This window comes from Rhinolophus ferrumequinum, chromosome 26 (genome assembly GCF_004115265.2).
Source record: "Rhinolophus ferrumequinum isolate MPI-CBG mRhiFer1 chromosome 26, mRhiFer1_v1.p, whole genome shotgun sequence".
In the NCBI taxonomy this organism is placed as follows: Eukaryota; Metazoa; Chordata; class Mammalia; order Chiroptera; family Rhinolophidae; genus Rhinolophus; species Rhinolophus ferrumequinum.
The window spans coordinates 7855471-7883021 of NC_046309.1; the positions used below are offsets into that span (position 1 = coordinate 7855471).

At 48.3% G+C, this 27551-nt stretch overlaps 1 protein-coding gene across 1 annotated transcript; it reads left to right on the forward strand.

Moving 5' to 3' along the window:
- Window positions 1-848: 848 nt before the first annotated feature.
- Window positions 849-26106, forward strand: TRPV5 (transient receptor potential cation channel subfamily V member 5). The gene is made up of 15 exons (XM_033098907.1): window positions 849-1191; window positions 3427-3524; window positions 3653-3775; window positions 4206-4343; window positions 4628-4726; window positions 4847-5022; window positions 5400-5546; window positions 7430-7642; window positions 16771-16857; window positions 16961-17037; window positions 17294-17459; window positions 17654-17720; window positions 20530-20798; window positions 23690-23796; window positions 24522-26106. The coding sequence occupies exons 1-15, from the start codon at window positions 1064-1066 to the stop codon at window positions 24817-24819; spliced, it is 2193 nt and encodes a 730-aa protein (XP_032954798.1). The 5' UTR covers window positions 849-1063; the 3' UTR covers window positions 24820-26106.
- The last annotated feature ends 1445 nt before the right edge of the window (window positions 26107-27551 follow it).

Below are 27551 nucleotides of genomic sequence, written 5' to 3' on the forward strand. Positions count from 1 at the left end.
TCCAGCCTACCTCTTAGGGCAATTAAATGACTACAGTTCAGACGTATGTATGGACCTCCTTGAATACAATCAGGGGGAGAAACAGAAATTATCGTATCATGAAACAACAAAATGTGGTCTTGGCTGTACTCATCCCTCCTCCTGTCTCACTCCTGGACAGAGATCCAAACATGGTCCAAACATGGAACCAAGATGGCTTCCTCCTCCACCTCCCTTCACTTCCTGCAGTTCAACCTCCGTGGAAAGGCAGGGCCCTCTGGGGGGTCTCCTCTGACCAGGAGCTCTAAGAAGCTGGAAGGGAAGAGGAGTCACTGGTGGGCTTCTAAGGAGTGGTGGCCGGGACCCCTTCTGTGAGGTGGAGCTGCAGGGTTGAGAACAGAGATGACAGCAGCTTCGAGAAGCAGCCCCAGGGGCTTCTGAGCCCATCTATGGAAGGAGAACCAACAGCCCTTGAACTCCTAGGACCGTGCTTTACAGGTGCTTCCAGGAGTGAGTAGAGGCATTGTACCCATTTTATAGATTAGCAGACTGAGGCACAGGAAGCTCACCTAACCAGTTTGGAAGGGCTGAGAACCAGGATTCAAACCGGGCTCTGCCTCACTGCCCAGCTGCAGGATTTTACTTCCTGCTCCCCTGCATCCCACTGACTCCTCGCCTTGCTTGTGGGACCCACCTTTCAGATCTCTGTCCTTGCTCCTAGGAGATTGCTCTGCCTCACCCCTCACCTGTCTAGGTCTCCACCCCGCCCACTGCCAGGAACAAAGTTCCCTCCCCTCTTCCCACCTGGCTCTAGGGCAGGCTCTGCCCCAGAGGTTCACTCTAGAAAGAGCTCCTCCCCTCCAGGTAAAGTTGCACTCTCCTGGCAGGGCCGTCACTCCCCTCGGTGCACGTGTGCACACACACTCCCCACAGCCGCACGCTGGCCACACGGGTGCCACGGGAGATACACTCACTCCTACTCCCAACCCCAAACAATCCCACCTCTTCCTCAGCCGCTGCTGAGTCCTAGACCTGCTGTTTTTACCACGTTCCCGTAACCTGCCAGTGCCTGAAAAGAGAAGACATGGGGGCTCCTCCACCCAAGGCGAAAGGGACCTTGGCCCAGTTCCAGAACCTTCTGACCTCCTGGCTGTTCAGAGAGAAAGACTGGGATCAGCGCCTGGACGAGGCCCATATGCTGCAACAGAAGAGGTAGGTAGGCTGCCCCGATATGTGCATCCTACCTCTCGCTGATCCAGAAACCCGCCCTCCCATTCAGGTCTGTCCCCAGAATTTAGTGCCAGGCACCTGGAGGTGCCCTTCCCGCGGAGCCCACCCGTTGCAGTCACAAAACCTCAGCGGCCCCTCTTGTTGGTGGTAGTGGTGGTGATGGTGGCGGTGGGGGTTGGAGGGGTGCAGGTGGCGTTGGGCCACACAATGGGAATTCCGTAAGTTCAGAGACAGGACTCTCACCTGCCTGCCTGGTGGCAGAGGGAGGTGGGGGACCAGAGGGGCCAGCTAGAAGAAGCCAGGGTGTATGGGTGGCATGCAGGCAGGTGCAGGCTGGTGGGGAGCAGGTTGCTGGACGAGGGATGAGATACTGTGGGTTTTAGAAGACTTGCTGGTTGAAGAAAGAGGGAAGAACTCCCATTCGTCAGAATGGGAGTTGAGTGTCGGGAAACGGGGAGGAGAATGCTGTTCTGTGTGACACCTGGGGCTGACCAGCTGAGGAGGGAACCCGGGTGGCCCTGGAGCGTCCTCTGTGCAGTTCACCTGCCTTTTGTCGAGTCCACTGTGTATGTCGCGCTGTGATGGGAACTGGGGATACAGATTGCATGAGGCCTGTGTCTGGTCCTGGGACACTCAGTTTAGGTGGGGCTGGCACATCTGGGGGCGGCTAGCCCTGAGGACTAGAGCCCGGAAGAGCATACAGGGCAGGGACCCAACCTGTAGGTGCACCTCTGCTTCAGAGCGTTCAGCGGACTTGTCTCCCATCGCAGAGCCGGGATGTGAGGTGAGCAGACATTAGCAGATCTGGGGTTCAGCCAGGGCTGGTTTCCCGGGCAGGGGGCCTCTACATTTGCACAGGCCCCCTTCAGGAGAGCCCTGCACTCTGTTTAAAGCACTTCTGTCATCATCTTGAAATTCTTAATTTTTAAACAAGCGGTTCTGAATTTTCCTTTTGCTCTGGGCCTCACAAACGGTGTAGTGGGCCCTGGGTGCCATCTGAGTCCTCATTCCAGAAAGGCTCTCTGCTTGCTCACCAACCCCCACCCCAGACCCTGTGATGGAACCTTTGGCCTCCCCACCTCCATCCCTGCTGCTGAGTCGGATTAGGTCAGTATCTGCGAGGGAGCTGGGTTCCAACCTTCCCTCTGCAGGAGGAGTGGACTAGAGACTCAGGGCGATAAGGCAGTGTGCAGTGCCCTCCGCACAGGCTGAGCTCTGGAAGCCTGGGCCCGGCCAGCCTGAGCTGGGCGACTCGGACTGAGGGTCTAGGTGAGATGGGGCAGGGGGCTGGTCCTCACTCCGGGGTCCCTCCTGAGAGCACTTCCCTGAAGGGAAGACCTGAGCTCCGCCTTGACATAAAAGGCTTCTTCTTTAAATAAAACACTTTTCCCCGGGGCTCCTGGGGCCACTGGAAGAGAAGACTTTTGGGCTGGGGGACATCGTGGTCACCGGTCAGTCTCTCTGTCTGCCTTCCATCTCCCTCATGACCTCCAACCTGCCAGATCCTGTGGTCACCTCCACAGCCAACAAATACGTGCCCGGCAGGATCGGCTTCAGCTTTATCTTGTGTTTGGTTCATCCAGGAAGGGGAGAAGCAAAGATTCACCAATAGGGGTGCATAGGACGTGCCCCTGCACAGTGCTTCTCCATCTCAGAGAAGCCCCAGGCTGCCCGCCTCCTCAGGTATAACCTACACATTGAGGGCCTTGAATGAGGACCAAACACGGAAGGAATAGACCGTCCATTTCCCACCCCAAACTGCCCCTGCCTCCCAGCAGGGGTGTGTCTGAACAGCCTGGAGGGGTGATCAGGACACCTCAGCAACTCACAACCCTGCAAAGCTCTAACGGCTGGCCCATCTCTCCCTCTCTTCCCACTCCTGATTCTCCGCTTGGTGAAAGAGAGCTGGTTGAGCAGGTCAGGGTGTCAACCAGGCGCAGCAATTCCGTCTCCCCCACCTGCTCCAGTCCCCAGGTGCCTGAAACATGTAGTCAGCTTACATTGATTCAGCCAGCCTGAGGGCCTCCTCTCCGAGCCCCCAGGACCACCCATTCCATAGCCCAGGCCCTCGTCCCCCGGGGATTACACCCCTATGCTGAGTCTCCCCGTCAGCTGAGCCCTGAGGCTCCCGCATGGGGAGAGCTAGTGGGATGGACCCACTCTGTTCTTGGTCTCTGCGGTTCTGTACCCATCTGACTGAGGTTCATCTTCTCCCAGGATTCGAGAATCTCCACTGTTTTGGGCAGCCAAGGAGAATGATCTGTGTCTCCTGAAGAAACTCCTGCTAGACCGAACCTGCGACTTCCGCCAAAGAGGTGAGTTCAGAGTTTACTGGGATGGAGATGGCGGCCATCCGGCCCAGGGCTCTGAGGGTTTCTGCAGAGGGGCCTCTTCCTTGAAGGGCTCTGGGAAGTGTCTGACAGCCTGTGTTTCTCCGCTCCAGGAGCGCTGGGGGAGACAGCGCTGCACGTAGCGGCCCTCTATGACAACCTGGAGGCGGCTATGGTGCTGATGGAAGCAGCCCCGGAGCTGGTGAAGGAGCCCACCACGTGCGAGCCATTTGTAGGTGAGCAGCCTGCACAGATTTTCAAGGTGGAAACAGGTAGGGGAGGATCTGAGGCAATCTCTTAAAATGGGCCTCTGAGTTGGGAGGACTACCGAAGTCCTGCCTGGTCTTGGCTTTGAGCATCCATGATGTCCTTGAGCCATTTTTTATTTCTCTTTAGCTCCTTTCATGTTCCCAGAAGGACAGGACTGTATTTCGCTCACAGCCAGCACTAGCGTGATTACAATGACGGCCCACCCCAGTGGTGTAGCAGTGGGAACAATACAGTGAACAGCCTGAGGGGCTGCTGGCCTCACCCCAGGCCACTCTGCTGAGCCAAGGGCAGAAGTCTATTCAAGGATCTGTCAGGGACCTACTGCAAGCCGGGGGGATGGTATGTCTCCAAAAGAACTGGGGACAGACCCGTGACTGAGGGCTCCCCCTGAACCAGGTCAGACTGCACTGCACGTAGCCATCATGAACCAGAACGTGAACTTGGTGCGAGCCCTGCTGGCCCACGGGGCCAGCGTCTCTGCGAGAGCTACAGGCACAGCTTTCCACCTCAGCCCCCACAATCACCTCTACTTTGGTGAGAGCCAGGGCCAGGACCAGGGCCGGGAGCAAGGGGAGGTGGGCGGCGGGCAAGAGCCAAAGGAGGGTGGGCTAAGGCGGGCTCCGTGCCAGGGACGCCGGTGTGCGGGGTCGGCCCTAACAGGGCTCGAGGCCAGAGCGGCCCTCTGCACCTTCCCTGCCTGTGCTTCTGCTAACAAGTGTCCCCGGGCCCAGAGCTGAGCTGTGGGGAGGAGGCGGCGGTCCCTCGGGGACACTGCCGGCCCTACCTGCTCTCATGCCATGGAACCTCTGCGTCCCCAGGTGAGCACCCTTTGTCCTTTGCCGCCTGCGTGGGCAGTGAGGAGATGGTGCGGCTGCTCCTTGAACACGGCGCTGACCTCCGGGCCCAGGACTCCCTGGGTAGGTGCTGGCGGTGGGAGACGAGGGGCCGGGGCAACCGGCAGGCCACGCCTGGGCTGGGCGTGGGGAATGTCAGGGCCTTGGGTCCAGCGGCCACGTGACCCCCGTGTCGCCCCCCAGGAAACACAGTGCTGCACGTCCTCATCCTGCAGCCCAACAAAACCTTTGCCTGCCAGATGTACAACCTGCTGCTGTCATACGATGGGCATGGGGCCCACCGGCAGTCCCTGGACCTGGTGCCCAACCACCAGGGCCTGACGCCCTTCAAGCTTGCTGGAGTGGAGGGCAACACCGTGGTGAGAGGCACCCCCAACTCCATGGCGTTCTCATGACCCTTATATCCAAACTCCCCAAACGGATGGCGGCCCCTTACTTTCCACCTTGTCAGTAAAATCCTCAGTCAGAAGCCCCTGAGTCAGGGGGAGCTTTAGACTATCTGCAGGGAACCCAAAGTTCTGCTCCCTTTGCCTGTTCTCTTTTTTCAGATCTTTATAGGGCTTGAGGGGAGGAAAGATAACCAAAAAATAACAAGGAGGTCCATGTAGTCAAAGGCTTGCCAATTCCCGACTGTCGCTCCGTCCCGAGGATGGGGCACCAGCCCTCTTCAATGGTGGTGTCCCCTGGACCGACTTTTCACACATTGACCCTCCAATTCACCGCTGTGTTCTCGAAGATGTTCCAGCACCTGATGCAGAGGCGGAAGCACATCCAGTGGACTTACGGACGGCTGACCTCCACTCTCTATGACCTCACGGAGATCGACTCCTGGGGAGAGAAGGTGTCCTTTCTAGAGCTCGTGGTCTCCTCCAAGAAGCGGGAGGTATGGATGCCAGGAGTGTCTGTGAAGAGTCTTTTTGCTTAGGTCTCAGCTCCAGACACTTCCCTGCCTTATTATAGATGGAGCTGAGACCCCTGGGACCTTTGGGAGAAAAGTCCTATCAACACCCCTTTCCTGATGCATTCTCCCTCTGCTTAGCTCTAGTCCCTTCCCCTTACCTTTTTCATATTAGCATTTCGGGATGAGGAACTTGCCAAGTGGAAGTTGCTTCCTATCATTCATTCATGCATTCATTCATTCAGTTGTTCATTCATTCATTGGTTGATTTATTCAGCATACGTTCTGTGTCCCAGACGTTGTACAAGGAACTGAGAAGCAGAACCAAATAAAATACAGTTCCTGTCAGTCAGCTTTCTCAATTGCCAGTCCCCTTCTCTCAATAATTGCAATAGAGTTCAACGTATACCATCACAGGGGTTTGTGGCAGCAAGATTGAGGTTGGACAAACCAGAGAAGATGTCACAGAAGTGCTTGAGCTGGGTCTTCAAGGAGGAGCTGGGAATCGCCAGGAAGATGAGAAAAAAGAGAGCTTCCCAGAGAGGGAAAAGCACAATAATCCTTCAGACAGGACTAAATTGAGTGATGTGAGGGAAAAGAATATTTGTTGAAGACGGGTAGAGAGGAGAAAATGCTTCGAGCATGCAGGGAATTCCAAGATAGTGGCACAATATGGTTTCTGTTTCTTCTCTGCCACTTGACAATTTCCTGGGAACCCTTCTAGAGCCACAAAACTCAGATGATTGTTAGAAGTAATAAATATAGGAAAAGCGGAGTGGCCCGTTTGTATGAACTTTCTCAGAGACTATTCCTGGCAACAGAAAAGCTTCAAGCAGCATTTCTTAGGAATTAGAGCTCAGTCCCTCCAGTGACTGGTGCCACTACAAATCCTTAGTCTCTGATTGCAGCTGGCTGGCCATGTTCTCCTATAGGTTTTATTGTTGTCTTGGCCAGATGGTGTTCTGTTCCCTCAAAATTCCTTTCCAGCTCTTTTTCTATCCCTCACTGCCTTCCTCCTCAGTGCCATCGGGAGACCCAGACTCCTACCTTATGGCTGGAGCCCTGCCAAGCTTATCTGGGAACTGCTCACGCTGTCTCTCCTGTCCTATAGGTTGAGTGGAGAAGATATTCTTCCTGCCAATGGTTAATCCCTCCAGCTGTGCTTTCAATTTGCTTTTTCCTACTTCAGATGCCTCATGTCATCCATGACCCTCTCTCATTTGTATCTTTAACTGTTCACTGTCTACTTAAATCAGAGCACCAGCACCCCTGGCTTAGGTTATTGCCACATCCTGCTACCCTCCCCGTGTCCTCTGTCGCTCTTCTCCAGTTCACAGGGCTTCTAGAGCAAATCTGACTGTTTCCTTGCTTGGATCCCCAGTGGCTTCCCATTGCATTCGGAAAACGCATTCAAACTCCCTACCTTAGCATTCATGATACAGGATGACGTGGTCATGGTCTACCCCACCCATTACAGCTCCTGCCTGCCACTCCCAACGGGTTCGCTCTTGTCCCCAAGCACACCTATCTGTAAACGGCTCCTCATGCCGTCCTGCCTTGGCAACCGCTGCTACTTCATGGAATCGTCTTGCCAACTCTCCCTTCACTCACCTGTCTGCTGTTCATTCTTCAAGTCCCAAAGACGCTGTCGTGTCTTGTGTTTACTTCTGTAATGGTTTATCGGCAGCAGTAGCACAAGGGCCTTGCATCGAGGAAAAATTTCCTAGATGTCTATAAAAACAACAGTGACTGAGTCCCTGAATGAATGATACTAGTGGTGATTGCTGCCCTGCCCATCGGGGCCCAGTGGGAAGCCCAGCAAGCCTCACTACGTGGGTCACCCCAAGCTACATTCTCCTCCATGGCAGGCTCGCCAGATCCTGGAACAGACCCCAGTGAAGCAGCTGGTGAGCTTCAAGTGGAAGAGATACGGGCGGCCCTACTTCTGCCTGCTGGGCGCCTTGTACGTGCTCTATATCATCTGCTTCACCATGTGCTGCGTTTACCGCCCCCTCAAGTTCCGTAGTGGCAATCGCACAGATGCCCGAGATATCACCCTCCTGGAACAGAAGCCACTACAGGTGACTCTTCTCCCAGGGGGCTGGAAGGGAATGTAAACACGGGGTGATGGTGCCAGAGACCAGAGTGATACTACCCAGGAGAGACACCCCTCACTGGGCTCCAACAGCTGTAGGCTCCTATTCCCCTACCCGCAACCCTGCAGACAGAAATCGGTCATGAGACAAAGGGCCAGCAAGGAGGCCTAATGAGTAAAAGTGCACTTGTCCAGGGAGCTATGGCTTCTCTTGTTAAGTCTGAAAGAATGCTTGCTATTATGAGCCCTCTGCATTTGTAAAATTCCTCTCAGTTTATAGAGGGCACCGGTCTTCTGTACTGTGAGCCTCAGCGGAAACCCTGTTGTTCAAAAGGGAGGGGAATTGTGCTCCACGTCCATTTCTGAGTTCGTTTCTGGTCTGTTCGGGCAACGTAACCCCGCTGGCTTGCATTCTCTTGTGTGTGCTGTCGATGTGAGCAGGTTGGCCGTGATGTGTCAGCTGTCTGACCACCTGTCCGATGCACTGCAGACGGATGCCTGGCTCGTAGCAGGTTGAAACAAATAATCTCCGAGGTCCCTGTTACTCTTGTGGGCTTGCCATTCTGTGGTGTCCTTCAGAGACCTGGGTGGTGAGGATGGCTGAGTAGAGGTGTGGAGGAATTGTCAGAGGCTGCTGTCGAAGGGAGTAAACCCTCCTTCGTTTGTAACCGAATGAGTAGATGCTAATGAGTAGTTCTGAGCCTAGACATTCAACAAGCATAGCTGCCTTTGGGTTGGTGTATTGCTCATAGGACGATTGTTTTGTCCTGGGGACCTGAAAATAGCTGGAAAGGGGTGCAGGCATGTGGCAGAAAGTGAAAGACAGAGGAAGCAGAATTTTGCCAGGCAAGTATGAGTAAGAGCTAGGTGACTGGAGACTTCTGTTCCATGCAGAATGGGCCAGCCGTCGGTAGAGCTCAGCCTGGACTAGGATCAGAAAGAGAGCATAAACTGCCTGCCTCCTCAAGGAGCAAAGTCAGACCAAAGACTAGTATGCACTGAGAAAGAACAGGGTGAAGTGCCTCACTAAAACCCAAAGTAGGTCAAAACACTCCATCTCTCCTGCTTCTGTAACTGTCTCTCAACCTATAGACAGGTGTGCATGTATCCAGGGCCACCGTCTCTCACAAAGTAGGATTCCCTTATTAGAGGCGGGCACAGGGCACTCAGGGAGGTTGCGTCCCATGCGTCTCAAAATGAGCATGGAGACCCCATAAGGGGAAATTGGGACATTTCAGAGATGGCCACGTGGGATGGGCGAGTGAGTAGAAATGGGAAAAGATAGAAACTGGAACGAGTTGGGAATGGCTGGACTTTGCCAACACCTCTGGTCGTATTTCCTCAGGTGTGTTCTTCCCCAACTTTCCATTGTCTCAAACTTACTTGGGGGGTGGGGGTTTCTGGATCTAGAATGTACATAGCGTTCTGGCCCAAATGTTGGGTGATGCTGATCCATTGATCACCCCTGAGCCTCCTTCCTGTGTGTGTCTCTCTCTTTACGGCGTGACTAACTATGTACAAGCATGTTGCTTTGACCCAGACAGTCTAAATTATATTTTAAAAACCCTCCCCTTGCCTCAGGACTAGGTGAAGCATAATTATAGCTGATTGCACCTATCCGTCCTTCCCACCCACCCCCCATTCCTTCCTTTTCCCCTTTAGCATGTTTACCCTCTGCCTTCCACTTAGGTAATAGCCACTTTCGCCCCAAAAGAAGACTCTTGACTTTCAAATAGTCTATTCTTGGTGGGGGAGGGGACTAAGAAGGTTAAGAATGTGTCTGTAAGGGGTTTGGAGAGCAAAACGCAGCAATGTCAGATCCCTTATGCTTTGACGTTGTCCTTCGAGACTTGGTCCTGAGTTTATGGACTATTTGTGTTCCTCTTATTCAGTAATTTGGATTACTGAGAAAGTCAATTTGGATTATATCAGGGGCTCCCACACTTATCACCATGATTTGAAAGAGTCAGCTTTCGTGATGCACCAGATTTGTTTAATAACAGGAAATTCTCTTTTTCCCTACTCTTATTACTTGCAAGTCGTAGACCCATGAAACTGCACTAACACAGTGTCTTGACCTGATTGCTGCCATTGTTGACATATCAGCTGGCCAATGGCGCTTTTTCTTCAATGAATGAATACTTCACTATGCCATTATATTGCTCACTCTGCATGCACAGAGCTCTCAGGCACTGTCAGATTTCTTCTGTGCCTCTCATGGGACCTGAATAAGTCCGTGGGCTCCATGCGCACAGCCTGGGGAACCATCCCACGCCAGCTGAAATGAAAGAAAAAGCGCATTTATTTCAGCTCATCTAAAGCAGACATATGTGAGGATGGAGTTAGTGTATCTCTGTCCACTTTTGGAAATACCTTAATGGGTGGGGTGTCTTCATTCTAAGATGCCTCATTTTACAGTCATAAAAGGTATGCTGCTTTTCCAGGGTTCCCCAAGAACTCTATTAATTAAGTAGAGTTGATTTCCTATCTGTATATAATGTCGATCTGGTTTAGGCAGAACAATACTCACTATAGTACTAGTTCTTTAGGTTTCCAGGAGAGTAGAAAGTTCAAAGTCTAGGAGTTAGGCAGCTTGAGTATGAGTCCTAACTCTGAGACCTAATGTAGCTGTTTGGCCTTGGGCGACCCTACCTTCTGCTAGATAAGTAGTTTTTAACCAAGACTGAAACATGGGAAGCTGCTAAAAATACTAGTTCTAAGCTACGTCACACCTAATAAATCAGAGTGTCTGAAGCTGAGGTTCTGGCTCAAGAAAGTCTTTGAGTGACCCTAATATTTAGCAGGGGCTGAGAACTACTGGCTTTCATCTTTGAGGTCAACTCAGCTCTATCTTTCCATTCTTAAGTCGATCACTCTGATCATTTAGATTCCTGATGTGCTGGCCAGCGAGAGGGTGCCAATCTCTCACCATCAGATTTCCTTTTTTGTCTCTGAAGATTTCCTCGATCTCTCCCCTGCCCTTTTCCCAAAAACATTTCGCGAATTCGTTCATTAAACAAATAACATCAAGAGCCTCCGAGAGCCTAAATATTATTCTCAGTGTCAGAAATTCAACACAGTCTGTGCAAAAGGCATGCAGTCTCTGCCCTTTGAGAGTTTACAGACTGGTTTACGTTAATTAAATGAAAAGATATTTCATTACAACCTGTGCTTGTTACAATTCACATTATTTTTTCCTATGATAAGGAAAAGAACAAGGCACTAAGATAGCTTGTAACAGGGGCCTGGGGAACCCTAGAAGGCGAGAGAAGGCTTCCCTGAGGAACATAACTGATCTGAGATCTGGGTAAGAGTTCAAGGTGAAAACTGAGTTCTGGGCAGAAAGAATGCCACTTCAAAGAACCTCACCAACATCTAGGAACTAAAGGAAGACTCGCTAGAGCCCAGGGAGCTGGGGTGGAGGCTGTAGGCGAGGTTGTCCAGGCAGATCCTTCCCAAATCACCCAGGACCGTGCAGGTCACATTGAGGAATTTACTCTTTATCCCACTGATAATGGGAAACTCTGAAGAATGTTAAGTAAGGGGGGACCTTGACAAGACTTTTAGGACAATGTCTCCGTTTATGGGATAGAGAACAGACTTGAGGGGGGCCAGAGAGGATGTAGGGAGACCAATTAAGAGGTTATTACAGCTCAGCAAACAAGAGACGGTGGTGGATTGGCCATGGGGAGACCGAGGCAGGGCCTCGGCATCAGGAGACTTATTGAAGGTCAAACCATGGCTACTGTGTGTTGGATGGGATGCAGAGAGCAAGAGAGAGGATCTTGGCAAGAATGACGGGTAGGTTTCCATCCATTTTAAATCAGCCTCCACCTGTCACAGTCAGTGGGATTGATTTTTCTATACATCCTTATTGCCCGTAAGGTCTCCGTGACCCAAAGCACCACAGCTATTTGTAAACTAACTTATCTCCAACTCGACACTACTTTGCTCAGGGCTCCTAACCACCTCACTGTGGAAGAAGCACAGCAAATTAAAGATAGGGAAAGAGATGAGGAAAAGCAGGGAGCTGGGGAGGTAAAAATAACATGTACTGAGTGCGTGGCACACTCTATCCTCATTTCTCAGTGCCCCGAGATCTTGGAAAAGAGCAGATCCTGGCAGCAAGCCTGGGGTGGAAGCTGAGACCTGTATTTCTGACTCACTGCTGGGTGATGCTGAAGTGATTCTGTAGATCATGTTTTGGATGACAAAGCACTTTTATATTATTTGATTCTCGGGGATAAATAAAATCAACACCCACTTGTAAAGTTGGTGAATCGGAGGTCAAGAAAGGTTAAGTTCTTTGGCAAAGACACTCAGCTAGTAAGGGCAGGGCTGGGACTGGGGTCTGGTCTGCTTCACTTTTGAAGCTTCACCTTTAATATCAAGTCAGGCCATTTCTTCTTCCAGAATGATGTGCTGGATTCCATTTCAGAAGGGACCCCTTGCATGAGAAATGTGTCTCCACGTTTTGCCCTGAGCCAGTGCCTTCCCTTTATCTGGCCACATGTAATCTTTCCCTGTCAGGATGTGGGACACTGGAATGCAAGGAGTCCCATATGGAAGTCCCCCCCACCCCCCGCCCCTGGCTTCCAGAGCTACTATCTGTTTTTCTAGATTTTATCACAGGCACCGTTTTTGATGCGGTTAACCTATTGGTACACAGGATAAGTCATACTGTTGTGGTAAGGACTCCTCTGTAGAGAGTAGAAATTTTCTAGATTCATCCTCCCGTGCAAATGTAAAGACGAGGACATGAAACAAATCTTTAAGTTAGCTTTAGATTGGAACCAGGAGATTTTTCTCTCTATTTGGCCCAGTGGTTTTCAACTTGGGGTCTGTATGGGGTCTGACAATTAAGTTTGCGAACTCATCCTAGAAAAAGTGCTACATACCTCATTGCTGAATATCACTACGGTCACCTTCGAAGCACTCCCCTTGGGAAGCTATGCACCGACACCAACGCTTAGTCCACCCTTCAAAGCAGTTTTGGAACTCTTTTTCAGGAATGGCCATCAGAGCTGTCGTCGTATTACCTTTGATGTCCTGAATGTCATCAAAATGTCTTCCTTCCAATATTTCCGTTATCTTCTAGTAAAGAAAGAAATAATTGGGGGCTGATATCAAAGAAAGTTAGCAACATCATTTTGACTCTAGATTTGGACTGATGGAACTTTTTTGGTCGTGGAAAATTGGCTGACTTCCATTGTGCACTTTGACACTTTGTTTCAGGGTCGTGTTGGCACACCCATGTTTCATCACCAGTGATAACATGGCCCAAAACATCGTCTTGCCTCTCCAAAAGGTGGTGGCAAACTTCGACCCTCCTTTGCTTTTGTTCATTGGTGAGCTCCTTCAGGACCATTTTTGCACACACCCTTCTCACGCCAAGATTTTCAATTAAGATTTTCCTAACTGTTTCTCTATCAATGTTTACTTGGTCTGATTTGCTTCTCACAGTCATCTGACAATTTTGAAGTACAATTCGAAGAATTGCTGCAATGTTTTTGTGAGTTCTGCTCGTTACTGGCCTTCCTGACCTCTCTTCATCAGCGACGTGTTCTCTCCCCTCAGAAAAACGTTTAATCCATTTGTACACCACCATTTTCTTCATGGCATTATCCCCAAACCTTAGACTAACATGTCCCTGATTTCATTTCCACTCTTGTCAAGTTTAACAAGAAATTTAATGTTTGTTCATTGCTCTAATTCCAGCTCAGACATTCTCGTGACGGCACACAAAAACACGCAACAACAATAATGAACGCCACTCAGCAAGACACCGCCACACGTCAACACGAACACAGCTGTGAGACACTGATATACCAAGGTTATGAACCCTTACCGAGCTGTTTGTACAGTGCTGCCAATGTACGCGCACAGTGGCAAGTTTGTGAACTTCATTGTCAGACCTCATAGCAGGAATGCCTACATCTAAAAATTACACGCGAGCTCCCTGTTCCAAACTAATTGAATGAGAGTCCCCAGGTTTGCCTGGGCATGGGTGTTGTGACAAAAACTTCCCAATTGTTTCTGATAGGCAGCCTGCTTAAAAACCCCTGCACAGTTTAGAGACGGAATCAGAGTAACTTTTCATTACTGCCAGCAGGATTCTTTCTGAGACCTTCATTTCTTTGCAAGCCTGGGATCTTGGGGAGGAAAAGTGGGCCTATGACTGGGGTTTGACAACTTTTTCTGGTTTTCTCCCAGCTTCCTCCTGTGCTCTCCACCCTTCCACACTGTGGTACATGGTTCTGTACACATCCCCTCTGGGCATTTCCTTCAAGACAGTGAGCTCGGCCAGCTGATACGAGACAGCGACCTCAATGGGCCAATTTTCAATGAAGTCAGCCTCTGCAGGGGATTTGGCTGTTGACAACTCCTTAAATTCCATGTGATGATGTAAAGACGTCTAGTCATTGCTGGAAGACATTTGTTTTTAAAGGGGTGGGGTGGAATATTTTCTCAGTGCATTATTAGCCAGGCATGTCTAGGTGACTCTGAGCTAGGAATCTGAAAATCCCAGAAAAGCCTAATAAGTTGTCACGCTTTTCCCCATTCCCACTTCCTTTTCTCCCTAGACCATCCTTCTGCATCTAACTCTCAGATCAGACTGGCTTGTACTTGCCTGCTCACCCGCTTCTTTCCCTCCTTCCTTCTTTCTTTTCTTATTAATGGAGCACCTACTATGCTGTGTGTTGTGGGTAAAACGTAGGAGTTAGAGGTCACAGCTGTCAGGGAGCTGTCAGATGACTTGTAGAACATGGAGTACCCAGACGGTTGCAGTGTGCTGGGTGACAGCCATAAGCGGAGAGTGGCACCATGGACCTACAGGAGAGGTATGTGGCCCAGGAGGACCGCTGTGACCTGAGTCCTAATGATTACATAAAGGCAAGCCAGAAAAAGGTGGTGGAGGAAGGAGACCGTAGCACTCTGCCACCTTGTTTAAGGGAGGGGACCTTTCGGGACAGGCTGGTGGAAGAAACTACTCTAGGGTATTCAGATCTGAGGTGGAGCTGATGCAAAAGCTTGGGGTCACTGGACGCCTGTTACTCACAGCTGAACTTCTGCAGGGAAACTCCTACTAGTAAAGGAATTTTGTTGAACAAGCAAAGGGGTACTGATGAGGGGAAACCCCAGAAGGAAGCTGGGGTAACCAAAACTGTTTTCAGTGTTCTCCATCAGTTGGGGTTTCACTTTTTCATTTCCTGAGGGAATAGCTGGTGCTACTCTCCCGCTGTCCCCTTGGGGCACTCTGATTCCCCACAATCTTTCCTGCCAACTCTCGCAGGTTTTTTTTTTTTTTCTCTTAGTGAGCTAAAGAAAGGTTGGTAGCAGTTATCCTACTGCTTACGACCTGATTCTCAAAAGGAGTTAGCATGTTTTACGATCGAAGACAGATGCCATAGGAACAGTAAAATAAAATAAAAAAATGAACCAGGCCCGTAAACTGATGGAGGAGAGGTGTATTCGAAGCAGTTGCTAGAGGTGAAGATAAAAAATAAAAAAATAAAATAAATAAAAAAATAAAAAAAAAAAAATTCTAAGCTTCCTTGGAAGCAAAGCAAAAGGGAAATTTCCCATTATATGATAAAATAAAATTGACCAGTTTCTCAAGAGAGGTAACCGTCAGAGAAGTCATCAGTTCTTTAAACAACAAAAAAGTAACTGAAGTCTAGTCACAGGTTGTTAGATCACAGCAATCACCAGGCACACAGACACCAACTCTTTTCTGGGCCCCGTGTGATGACACGAAATATTTCTACCATCTGCGGGTAAGTCTGGTCCTACTCTTAAAGGCTATCTCCTTGGTTTCTTCTGAGCTGACCCCTACATCTTGAGCCCCCATGTGGCACTTGGTAGGTGCCTCCTTTACACCAAAGATCACTTCTTACCATACGGCATCTCTTTCTGTTTCAAAAGCTGTGCCTCTCACTGGACCAGCTAAGGTACCTTTAATCAGAGGTTCCGATTTCTTAGAAGTACAGAGATGTAACATGCGATCACATCCTCCCAGTTTAGATCCACTTTCCCACTGGCCCCAAGGACTTTTAGCTCCTTTGTTGGGTGTACTGTGCAGAGGTCTGACCTTGGAGAATAGAGTTTCCAGAAGCCTAAAGGGTTTTTGAATGTGTTAAAATTATTGGTACAATTTTATATGGGAATTACATTATCTATGAACACAGTTTTTTTGGAAAGAGGGTCTGTAGTCTTTCTGATATTTCAGATGGGCTTATACCTTCAAAAAAGGTTAAGGATCGTTACTATAGAATTCTATCACTATGCCTGTGTGACGTTGCAAGCCTTCCATTGGGAAGTAACTTGCATGGGAGGAAGGTGGTCTTCTTTCCGTCTTGACCTTAGAACTATTCCTTCTACACCTACTGCTCAGGCAAAGGCAGGGGCCCTTCCTCAGAGCTAAAATCTCTAGCACCTTGTCTACCTTTACTCTATTGCCAAATCATAACAAAACCACAATGAATATATCTATAGTGCTTTATGATTTATAAAGTACGTCTAGAAAGATCATCGAATTTGATCTTCACAATCCCATGGGAGGCCTTTCCATTGTCCAAATGAGGACCCTCAAGCTCAGGGAGGTCTAGTGATTGATTCAAGTTCTCGCCAGAGCTATTAGGTTCTGGCTCCATACTGGAAACTGAACTCTGTGATGTGTATGGTCTCTTCTTGCTGCCGGGAACCACAGTGAGATTGGAAAAGCTGGACTTTCTGCATAGCTGAAACTGTTCCAAGCCACTAATACCTTTTCCTGTTTCTGTAACTTTCTTGATGCTCTAAATTGTGAGCTCAGCCCCCCAGTCCATACGTCATAAATGACTGCTCACAACGTGTATGTAAAATGTGACTTGCTAGCCGGTAGCTCAAGTTATCAGCATAAGCAACATTCATATATTAAGTCTTAGGTATGCAGACGAATGTCCTGCTCACAGTTAGACACAATGACAGACACAATGGAGGGGTGGCTGGTGGTGGTAAGGGGAGCTTTCCTTCATCTTGGATAGGCTTCAGTTGCTTTCAACCACTTGCTCCAAAGGATTGGACTCTCAGTCCATCAGAAAGCACTTCTTATCCCAAGTTTCCCCCCCGCAGGAGGCCTATGTGACTGAACAGGATAAAATCCGGCTGGTGGGGGAGCTGGTGACCATCGCTGGGGCTGTGATCATGCTGTTCCTTGAGGTGAGGTGCAGAAGGGGTCCAGGCTGAGGCCATCCCTCCGAGTCCCCAGACTGAAGTGCAGTCTCCATGGTCTTTTTGTTTAATTGGCCTCTTCCCTTCCCAGATCCCGGATATCGTCAGGGTTGGCGCCTCTCGCTATTTTGGACAGACCGTCCTTGGGGGGCCGTTCCATATCATCATGTGAGTGTCTCTTCCTTCCAGCCCCCTGCCTTCCCTCACCAGAATTGTTCCAGGTCTCTCTGGGACCTAGACCTCAGGGGACCGTCACCTCCAGGGATTTCTCTCTCTCGTGGGCTTGTATGTGTGAGCGTATGTGTGTTTTAGATGTAAGGACTAAGCCTGAGTGTGTGGGTATCATCCAAGTCGTGGGTGCACTGGAGAGGACCTGGAATATGTCAGCCCTCCTCTCACTCGCCCCTCCCTGCTCTCCCCCCAGCGTCACCTATGCCTTCCTGGTGCTGGTGACCATGCTGATGCGGCTCACCAACACCACCGGGGAGGTGGTGCCCATGTCCCTCGCCCTGGTGCTGGGCTGGTGCAGCGTCATGTACTTCGCGCGAGGATTCCAGATGCTGGGCCCCTTCACCATCATGATCCAGAAGGTCAGTTCTTTCCCCAAAGTTTCCCCTGGATTCAGCCATAGGACCTCCCCAGACTGAGGGTGGGAGAGGGAAAATGCTGCTCAGAGTGGATCTGGTTGAAGTATAGGGACCTCCTGCTCTGTTAGCGATAGCGGCTGAGAGGCAGTCGGCAAAAGCATCGGCTCACCCTCCCTTTCCTCTTCTGTTTGCTGTAGATGATATTTGGAGACCTAATGCGTTTCTGCTGGCTGATGGCTGTGGTTATTCTGGGATTTGCTTCAGGTAAGAACACTACTCTCTCCCCCACTACATCATTGGATCCAATTCTCCAGAAAGTTCGCTTTAGCTCCTGCTCTTAGTTCTCATTTGCATTTCCCCCTTTTTATCCCCCCCCCCGGTGGAAAATGAGTCCAAAAGCACACTGCACATCCATAGAATCAGGGTCACAGAATGGCCTAGAAGGTAGACCCAGGTGCTCTGAATTTCTGGGCCAATAACATTTATGTTGACTCACTGCCTTGCAAGATCTTTAAAGGAGAGGTAGAAAAAGGGCTTTGGAGAGAGAGGGACATTAAACAGGAAAGTCTGGCCAGTTGTGGATCTCAGAAAACCATGTAGGCAAACAGAAAAAGGGCGTGATTTAGCTCTTCCATGTTTAGACTTCAGAAAAAGAAACAAAGCATTCAGTAACACATAACGTGCTTTGCTCTGTATGTGTGGTCAGAGTTGAGAGAAAGGGAAAGGATTCTAAGAAGACGGTACAGAAGAAGGCATTTAGAGAGTTTAAGGAATGAGGGAGGAAAAGGGAAGAGTTGTGAAGAGAGACTGGGAAAAGAGAGGAAAGCCGGGACTCACTTAAGGCCCTTAAGGTGCAGTGGGAGAGTGCAAGGAGGAGAGAAAGGAACCCAGCAAGAAAGTAGAGCCAGAGGGAGGGAGAGGGAAAGTGAACGCGTAGAAGAAAGACGAAGGAAGAGTGAAAGGCAACAGTTCCAGTCCAGTGTTCGATGTCTGCAATTGACCATGCATAATGAGACGATGATATTTAAAGACCCCCCAACTCTGAAAGACCAGGCTCAGTACAAAGGCCCTATTCCTGTCCTAGGAATTCCCCTACTTAATGGGGGTTTCCACAAGACAGTAGACCAAAAATTGACACCAAGAGCTGAACAATATATAAAAGCGTAAAATTGTGGAGCCTGCCTGTTTGGACTTTTCCTTACATACCCTTTCTCCCCACCCTTTACCCCACCTGCGTCTACACATGGATAAAATGAGGTAATGGAAAGAGAGTGATTTTTGTTACCTAAACCCAGAATCTCTTAAACTACCTCTTCCGGGTTGTTGACTTTGCTTTTTTCTAAGTAAATAAAAAGCAATGCTGTGTCATAGACCCTCTTTCTGCTCTTGGGGTCACCTTGTTTATGCTTCAGTTCCCCATACAGAGAAGAGTCCTTTAAAGGTTCTAGTGTATAATAAGTTTCCACCTTGCCCAGTACGATCCATGCTACACATAGAGCAGAGAAAACTTTTCCACGATGGTCCAGGGAATCTCAGAGGGACGCATGGTTATGTAGAGGTCACTGAGATTTTTTAAAAGGTATTTTAACCTTTTCATGTGCTCAGTTCTTTAAACATTTTGAAGATGCTATGCATTCTTGTAACAACCTGCCTTTTAAGTATTTGTTTTTCTAAAATATAAAAAACAGTTATGTGACTTATTTTATGTACAGTAGTCCCCCCTTGCCTGTGGTTTTGCTTTCCGTGGTTTCATTTACCCGCAGGCGGCCATGGTCTAAAAACATTAAACGGAATGTTTCAGAAATAAACAATTCATAAGTTTTAAATTGCACACTGTTCTGAGTCTCATGATGAAATTTCACGTGGTCCCACTCTGTCCCATCCGGGATGTGAGCCATCTCTTTGTCCAGCATCTCCATGCTATAGACTCCCCTCACCCATTAGTCACTTAGTAGCTCCCTAATTTATCAGATTGCCTGTTGCGGTATTGTAGGGCTTGTGTTCAAGTAACCCTTATTTTACTTACTAATGGCTCCAAAGCACAAGACTAGTGATGCTGGCAATTCGGATATGCCAAAGAGAAGCCGTGAAGTGCTTCCTTTAAGTGAAAATGTGAGTACAGTACAATAAGATATTTAGAGAGGGAGACCACATGCGCAGAACTTTTATTATAGTGTATTGTTAAAATTGTTCTATTTTATTATTACCTATTGTTGTTGATCTCTTACTGTGCCTAATTTATAAATTAAACTTTATCATGAGTATGTATGTATAGGAAAAACATGGTATATATAGGGTTCAGGACTATCAGTGGTTTCAGGCATCCACTGTGGGTCTTGCAACAAATCCCCCGTGGGTCAGGGGGGACTGTGTGTGTGTGTGTGTGTGTGTGTGTGTGTGTACACATACACAGAGGGTGCCAAAAAGATGTAGACACATTTTCAGAAAGGAAAACTGTATTAAAAGTGTAGTACTCAACATATACCGATAACAAAAGATGAATACAAGTCACATTTGACTTCTGCAATTACAACACATGGTCAAAGTGGTTACCATCAGCGTCCAGACACTTCTGATTATGGCGAACTACTGCTTGAGCATAGATAACATCTCTTAAAATGTGTATACATTTTTTTGGCACCCCCAGTATATAGAGGGTATCAAAAAACTGTACACACATTTTAAGAAAGGAAAAAACTGTATTAAAATAATAATATTCAATATATATCGATAACAAAAGGTGAATACAAAGTCATGTGTATACACCCCTGGCATATATATATATATATATATATATACAATTTATATCTATAATTTTTTGCTAAATGGCTGAGTATTACCATTATCCAGAGTGATGAACTCTGTCATAGGTCCTCTCAGGATTAGCCAGGTCCACAGGTAAAATGTGACTCACATGTGTATACATTCACACATCTCCATTTATGGGTGTATAAGTCTGTGTAAGTGTACGGAGATATATGTTGGAGGTGGAATGAATGCCCACCAGACCCATGCTTACTGCAATAACTCTCTTTTTTCCCCCATCTCTATGCCTTTTTCCTGGACGGAGCAGCGTTCTTTATCATTTTCCAGACAGAGGACCCAAGGAAGCTGGGGGAATTCTACGACTACCCCACGGCCCTGTTCAGCACCTTTGAGCTTTTCCTCACCATCATCGATGGCCCTGCCAACTATGACGTGGACCTGCCCTTCATATACGCCATCACCTATGCTGTCTTCGCCATCATCGCCACGCTGCTCATGCTCAACCTGTTCATTGCCATGATGGGTGACACTCACTGGCGGGTGGCCCAAGAGCGGGATGAGCTCTGGAGGGCCCAGGTGAGTTTATGAGGGTTCGTCTTACTAAGGGGCAGACGATGGAGAGAAAAACTAGTATGGGGTATGTTGTCATGGATGACTCTTAGGAGAGTCACAGAAGACCCAGTGGGACTGTCACCTCAACAGAAGTACATTTGGATAGATGGAGGGGACAAAAGGAGGGCTGAATGGTAGGGTAGTGCTGGGATCAACACCCAAGATCTAAGAGTGTTGGTCACAGGGGAAAAGTAGATTCAGGAGTCATCTTTGAGTCCAGTGGGAACTAGAAACTGCCTTGTTCTTATCTATCCTCCTTTTTCACTTGGACCTTATCTTCCATTGGCTTCTATAAATCCCTGTTTTTCTATGATCTTTTCTTTATAGTATCATCGGCTAATAAGATTTTAGAGTTGGAAGGGTCTTTAGTGGTCCTCTAGTTGAGTTTCTCTCCAATGTATAATCATTTATTGATCAGAGGGTCTTTCAATATCGTTTTAAATGCTGATTATCATGTGGATTTGGGCAGTGCTTGGGAGGTGAGCTTATTTCACGTTTGAAACTTTTTGTGTTATTAGAAAAGTCCATGGTACATTGAGCAAAAAGCTATCTTTCTCTAATTCCATTCTTTGGTCCCAGTCTTCTCCTCTTGTATAATGCAGAACGCTCTTCCTTATGAGTACCATTCAAATATTTGAATACGGCCGTTATTTATCCCCTCAGACTTTTCATTCATTTAACAATAATTATTTAGGGTCTGCTATGTGTTGGGAGTACAAGCCTGAACACACCGATGCAATCTGTGCCCTCTTAGGGCTCAGTCTGGTCGGGAAGACAGACATGAAACAAGTGACTTCACAGAAAGCAGTACCATTGCAGTCCAAGTGTCACAGTGAAGTAGAAGCTGCTAAGAACAGGATGCAACAGGGGAGTCTGACTGGAAAGTTAGGAAATGCTGTTCCGATGGAGTGACATTTAAGATGAGCCCTAGACATGGGTCAGGCAGTTAAGAAGAATGAGGGAGAAGGATGGAGGTTAGGGTTTGTATCAATCAGGACTCTTGGCTACAGGGACAGAAACCAACTCAAATAGACTTAAAAAAAAAAAAAGACAGTGGAAGGAGGATGTGTCGGTCCTCATAAATGGGAAGGTTAAAGAATTAAACTAGCTTCAGGCATATCTGGCCAGAGCCCAGATGGTCCATGTCACACATTATATCCGTTTTTCTGTTCTGCTCTCTTTTGTCCAGACTCGTCTAAGGCAGCCTCTCCCATCATATTGGCGAGATAGCTTAGAGAAGCACTAAACACCCAAAGGAATGAGCAGGTATAGCACATAGCACAGCTCCAAGGGCCCCATTCATTTTGTGTTCTACGTGCCTCCTGATGCTCTGGAACGTGGAGCCTTTAGAAGAACATCTTTCCCCCAGAGAACCCCGTCGAAGTTCCATCTCAGTTACAAGTCTGAGTCATGGGCGCATCCTTAAATTGAAGGTTAAAGCCAAGGACTGGATAGTGGTGGGGGTAGGGGTGGAGTTTCAGGGAGAATCGATAAATTAACCAGAACTGGGTGCAGTCCAGTCTACTCTAATCGCGGGACTGAGCGTAGTGATGGACCGGTTCTCTAAATGTAAGGTGGGCTCTGTTACCAGAGAAGGTGGGGGGGGGGCTGAAAGATGGCGCAGGGGAAACAATGAGTGTCCCTTTCAAGACAAAGAGGGAGAAGAGCTATCCAGGGAAAGGTCATAGAAAGGTTGGAAGTCCTGAAGTTGGAGCGAACTTGGTGCAACTGAGAAACTGAGAGAAGATCAAGAGAAGCATGGAGTACCGAGAAAGACAGACAGGAAGTGGAAGAATAGAAAGGAGGAGATTGTGCTTTTTAAAGGATTGGTAGTTCCTTCTGTTAATAAACCTTCCTGGCCCCAGTCCATCCTGACTGCACCCTTCTGTTCGTGCCCTAATAATAGATCATGGTCTTTTGGAAACTAGAATGCTCCTGATATGATTAGAGCAATGCAGCATGAAGGGCGGTCATACCTTTCTTTGCTTTAGCTACTACACCATAAATTGCACCTAGAATGGAGTCAGGTGTTTTAGTAAATGTACAGTTGGCCCTTGTAAAGCTTATGATCAACTAGAACCCCACTTCTTTGTTACACAACTTACTTAGCTAAGCTCCTTCGCCGTTTTCCTGTACTTGCACAGACACTTGAGTCTTAAACAGAAATGGAGAACCCTCTGTTTAGTTGCCTTCAATTTTATGTTATTGGTTTTTGGCCAGCATTCCAGTCTGGTGAGATCATTTTTATATTGCTTTTGTCACCTTGCAAATTACATATCCCTCCCAGTTTTGTGTCACAAGCATATTTGGTAAGTTTTTCTTCTATGTTTTATCTACATAATTAATGAGCGCTGGGCAAAATACAGCACATGTGACACGCCAGAAGACTCTTCCCTGCCAAGTTTGCTGTCATTAACTCACCCTTTTCCTTCTTAGGATGTGGGTATTTAATTTGTTATAAATTCCCTGAACACTGGCAGCATTACGTCATCCCCAATATCACAGAGATTCTATTTAATCATTTATTTAAATCAAGATACTTGGTCTATGGTTTTCCTATGAGAAAGCAAATGAGATTAGTTTGGAGTGACACAATTTCTCTGAACCTGAATAGTACTGTAGAGGTCATTATTTTATTCAAAACACTCATAAAATATCCTCTCTCCTTTTACGATGAGTGGTGAGTAAAGTTGGTAGCACAGGCCAGGGGATGGGTAAATGGCTGGTATCTCCACTGATCTCTGGTGTTCTTATCCCACACATTCCTTTGGTGACTCTCTGTCGGTGGCCTCCAGTGTTCTCTGAACCTCATGGCTCTTTTCTGAGTTCTTTCTCTACCTCTTTCCTCCTTCCAGGTCGTGGCCACCACGGTGATGCTGGAGAGGAAGATGCCTCGCTTCCTGTGGCCTCGCTCTGGGATCTGTGGGTGCAAGTACGGACTGGGGGACCGCTGGTTCCTGCGGTGAGTGACACCGTGTATAAGTGAACTGAAAACGTGTGGTGCCATGGGAACGAGGGTGACCAGTTCCGCATTTATCACCGTCCTCTCCATTCTTGAGATTCCCAATGGGACCCAAAGGAGAAGTCATCACTTTATAAAGTGAGACTGCATTAGCCAGCTTGGAGGAGGAGGCTGGAGCTGAGGAGAGGTGAAAAGAATGATGATAGCTGATGCCAGGCTGTGTGTACATTGGGACAGTAACGTGTGAAAGGCTACATATGTGTATCCATGCTCGGATGTGGGACAAGTTACCCAACTTGTTCTAGTCTTGTTCCCACCTGGCCCCCATTTCTAGTATATTCTTGCCTTGCAGCTAACTTCCTTCAGAGTCTACTCGTAGCTCCTCACCTGCCTTTCCTCTCTTATTTATTTCCTGAATCGCATCTCCGCACCTTTGTGACATATTCCTCTCTTAATTGGCTCTGCTTTCTCTTTCATATTCACCCATATTCCCCCAACCCGCATACCTACACACAAGCCCCACTGCCCTCCAAATCCCGAACGCAGGTCTCTGCCTCCGTTTACCTGCACTTGCCTTCACTTGATCCTAGAGGATCTTCTTACTTCAGTTCGGCTTCCTTCCTTCCCCTCTCGATCCAGTTTCCTGCATGTGCCCCCATTTGCCTCTATTTCTCCCTGTGGCCCATCCCTCCCCCACCTCACCTGAGTCCTTTTCCCCTCCTCAGGATAGAGAGCCACCACGATCAGAACCCTTTGCGCATGCTTCGCTATGTGGAAGCTTTCAAGTCCTCCGACAAGGAGGAAGGACAGGAGCATCTTTCTGAGAAGCAGCCCTCCATGGTTGACAGCGGGACTCTAGCCAGAGCCTCCCTGACCCTTCCCACGCCCTCCCTGTCCCGGACCACATCCCGCAGCAGCGGCAGCCACTGGGGCTGGGAGGTCCTTCGTCGCAACACACTGGGACACGTGAATCTTGGACTGGACCTTGGCGATGGTGATGGCGAGGAAAATATCTATTTATGATTTGGAGCCCTGTTACTCTTGCTGCAACTTCGGGTGGCCTGGCGGGGAGTAGAGAAAGAGACACTTTCCCATGCAAGGAGCTACCTTCCACGCCTGTTAATCATGGGAGGAGGTGGACAGAGCAATTGTTAAAGGCCGCGTCTCACCCTTCACCTAAATGTGTCTGGAGATGGGCAATGGGTACCTGTTGTCCCACATTCCTTCTGTGTTCTTGGAAGTCGCACATCTTAGAAAAAGAAGGTATCTTTTCAAGCAAAGCTGGACCTCAAAGGCCTCAAAGACATGAGGTAGGTGTGCTGGGCTGATGTCTGGATCCTCTCTCCGTCTGCCCCCAGCAGGCCCTAGAAAGTAGTCAGCTGTGCAGCCTGCCTGCTGCCACCTGCTGAATGTGGCAAGAGCCAGGCGTGGCACTGAGATCAAGGCCACTTATTCCTGTGCCCCTGTAGAACTGAGTCCCTGCCTAGCAACCAAACCCCAACTGGGAAACTGCAAGAAGAAAGGTTCTTTACCCCTGTTTTAGTAAAACATATATATTGTGGCAAGATACACGTAACGTGAAATTTACCATTTTAACCATTTTTAGGTGTTACAATTCAGTGGCATTAATTCCGTTCACGTTGTTGTGCAACTGTCACCAGTATTCTTCTATAGAACTTTTGCATCATGCCGCGCTGAAACTCTTGTACAATTAGACACGAACTCACCACTATCCCTTCCCCGCTGCCCCGATGACCAATATTCTACTTCCTGTTGTAAATGTAACTATTCTAGGTACCTCATAATGGTGGAATCGTACAATATTAGTTCTATGATGTCTGATGTATTTCACTTAGCATAGTGTTTTCAAGATTCATCCATGTTGTAGCACGTATCAGGATTTCATTCGTTTTTAAAGGTCGAATAATAATTTAATTGTATACATATACAAATATTGTTTATCCATTCATCCATCGATGGACATTTGGGTTGTTTCCACCTTTTGGCTATTGTGAGTAGTACTGCTATGGACATTGGTGTATAATTATCTAAGCTCTTGCTTTCAATTCCTTTGGGTATAGACCTAGACGTGGAATCGCTGGATCTTATGGCCATCCATGTTTAATTTTTTTGAGGAACTGTCACACGGTTTTCCACAGTGGCTGTGCTATTTTACATTTCCTCCAGCAATCTACAAGGGTTCCGATTTCTCCACACCCTCACCAGTATTTGTTACTTTCTGGGTATTTTTGGATAGTACCCTTCCTAATGGGTATAAAGTGGTATCTTACTGTGGTTTTGATGTGTGTTTCCCCGACGGCGAATGACGGTTGAGCACCTTTTCACGGGCTTATTGGCCATCTGTAAATGTTTTAACGTTTTTCCAAATTTTTTTTCTTTTTTTTTTTTTTTAGAACTATCTATTCAAGTCCTTGGCCCATGTTTGAATTGTATGGATGTTTTGTTGTTTCTGAGTTGTCTTATCCTTGCTTTTTGACATTCAGGGTCTGCAGTGTTTGTGTGTCCTTTGTATCCGTGTGTGTTTTTAAGTAGGTGTGGTAAATTACGCCTTTCTGTGCTTGAATGGCCCAATCATTTCTTTTATGGGACTGTCCCTCAGCTGGTTCATTAGCAGCTACTCATCCTTGTGCTTGGAAGTAGCTCCTGGCTGTGTCACCTGCCACCTCCATTTCCCTTTGCCCCTGTGCTGAGTTGTTGGATGGACCGACAGTAATGGAAGATGGGCCATCCCTCTTCAGGAAGGAACTTGGGAACTTGGCGTCCTGTCCAGGGCAGCCAGTACAGGGGTTCGTGTACAGCCTCCTTCCGTCTTGTCTCCAGCCCTTCCCTTCTCATCCCCGTCCTATCCTTACCCTCAGCAAAAAGCCCCAACAGCTTTTTAGAGGACTGCGGTCTAGCATAGCAAAGCGATAAGTGGGTATGTGAAACCACAGACAGGCTCATCCCGGCTACTCACGCAGAGCACAGACGACTGTGGAACAGTGAGGGATCACAGGAACGTGCCTGCACACACGCAGGTACACGGGTGGCATGGTTTCTAAAAGTGCTCAGCCACTGCGATCCCCCTTCTTCTCTTTTCACAACGGAAGCACTTCCTCTCCTGCGGAAACCTAACCTCCATCTGTGTTCCAGATCCAGTTTTCCTTCTGTCTGTTCGGTCATCTGTGTCCATCAGTGTCTCCTCTACTCTTCTCAAGATGTGTATCTTCATTCTCTCCCTCTCCACTAGCTTTAGTCACGCTCTGTTCATTTCCATCTTCAAACAAATGGCAAACATCCTTCACCTCACCCCCACCTCTCCTTTCAGCGACAACTGCCCCCTCCTTTTTTTGCTCCCTCCTCAGGGCCAAATTTCTTAAAAGGGACTCCATGGTCCAATGACCTCCCACTGAGTCCTCAAGGCACCTGACCTTACCTGTCCATGCTGCGGCTATGACTCTCACCGAGGTTACCTACCTACCTGGCGCGGAGTCCACTGAACACTCACAGTCTTGCTTGAGCTCTCTGCAGTTTTCGGATGAGAGTCAGTCACTCCCCACCTCACCACTTGCCTCCCGCCACACACTCCCACCACTCTCTCTGCTTCTCTCCCACCAATCCCTTAAATATTTCTGGACTACAGGCTCTCTGCTTTTCTAACCCTCAACCACTGTAAATGGCCTTAAAATGCACATACTTGTGCTTCCCGACTCCCTATCTTCAGTTTAGATCTGTCTCCTGAGTTCCAGGTATGA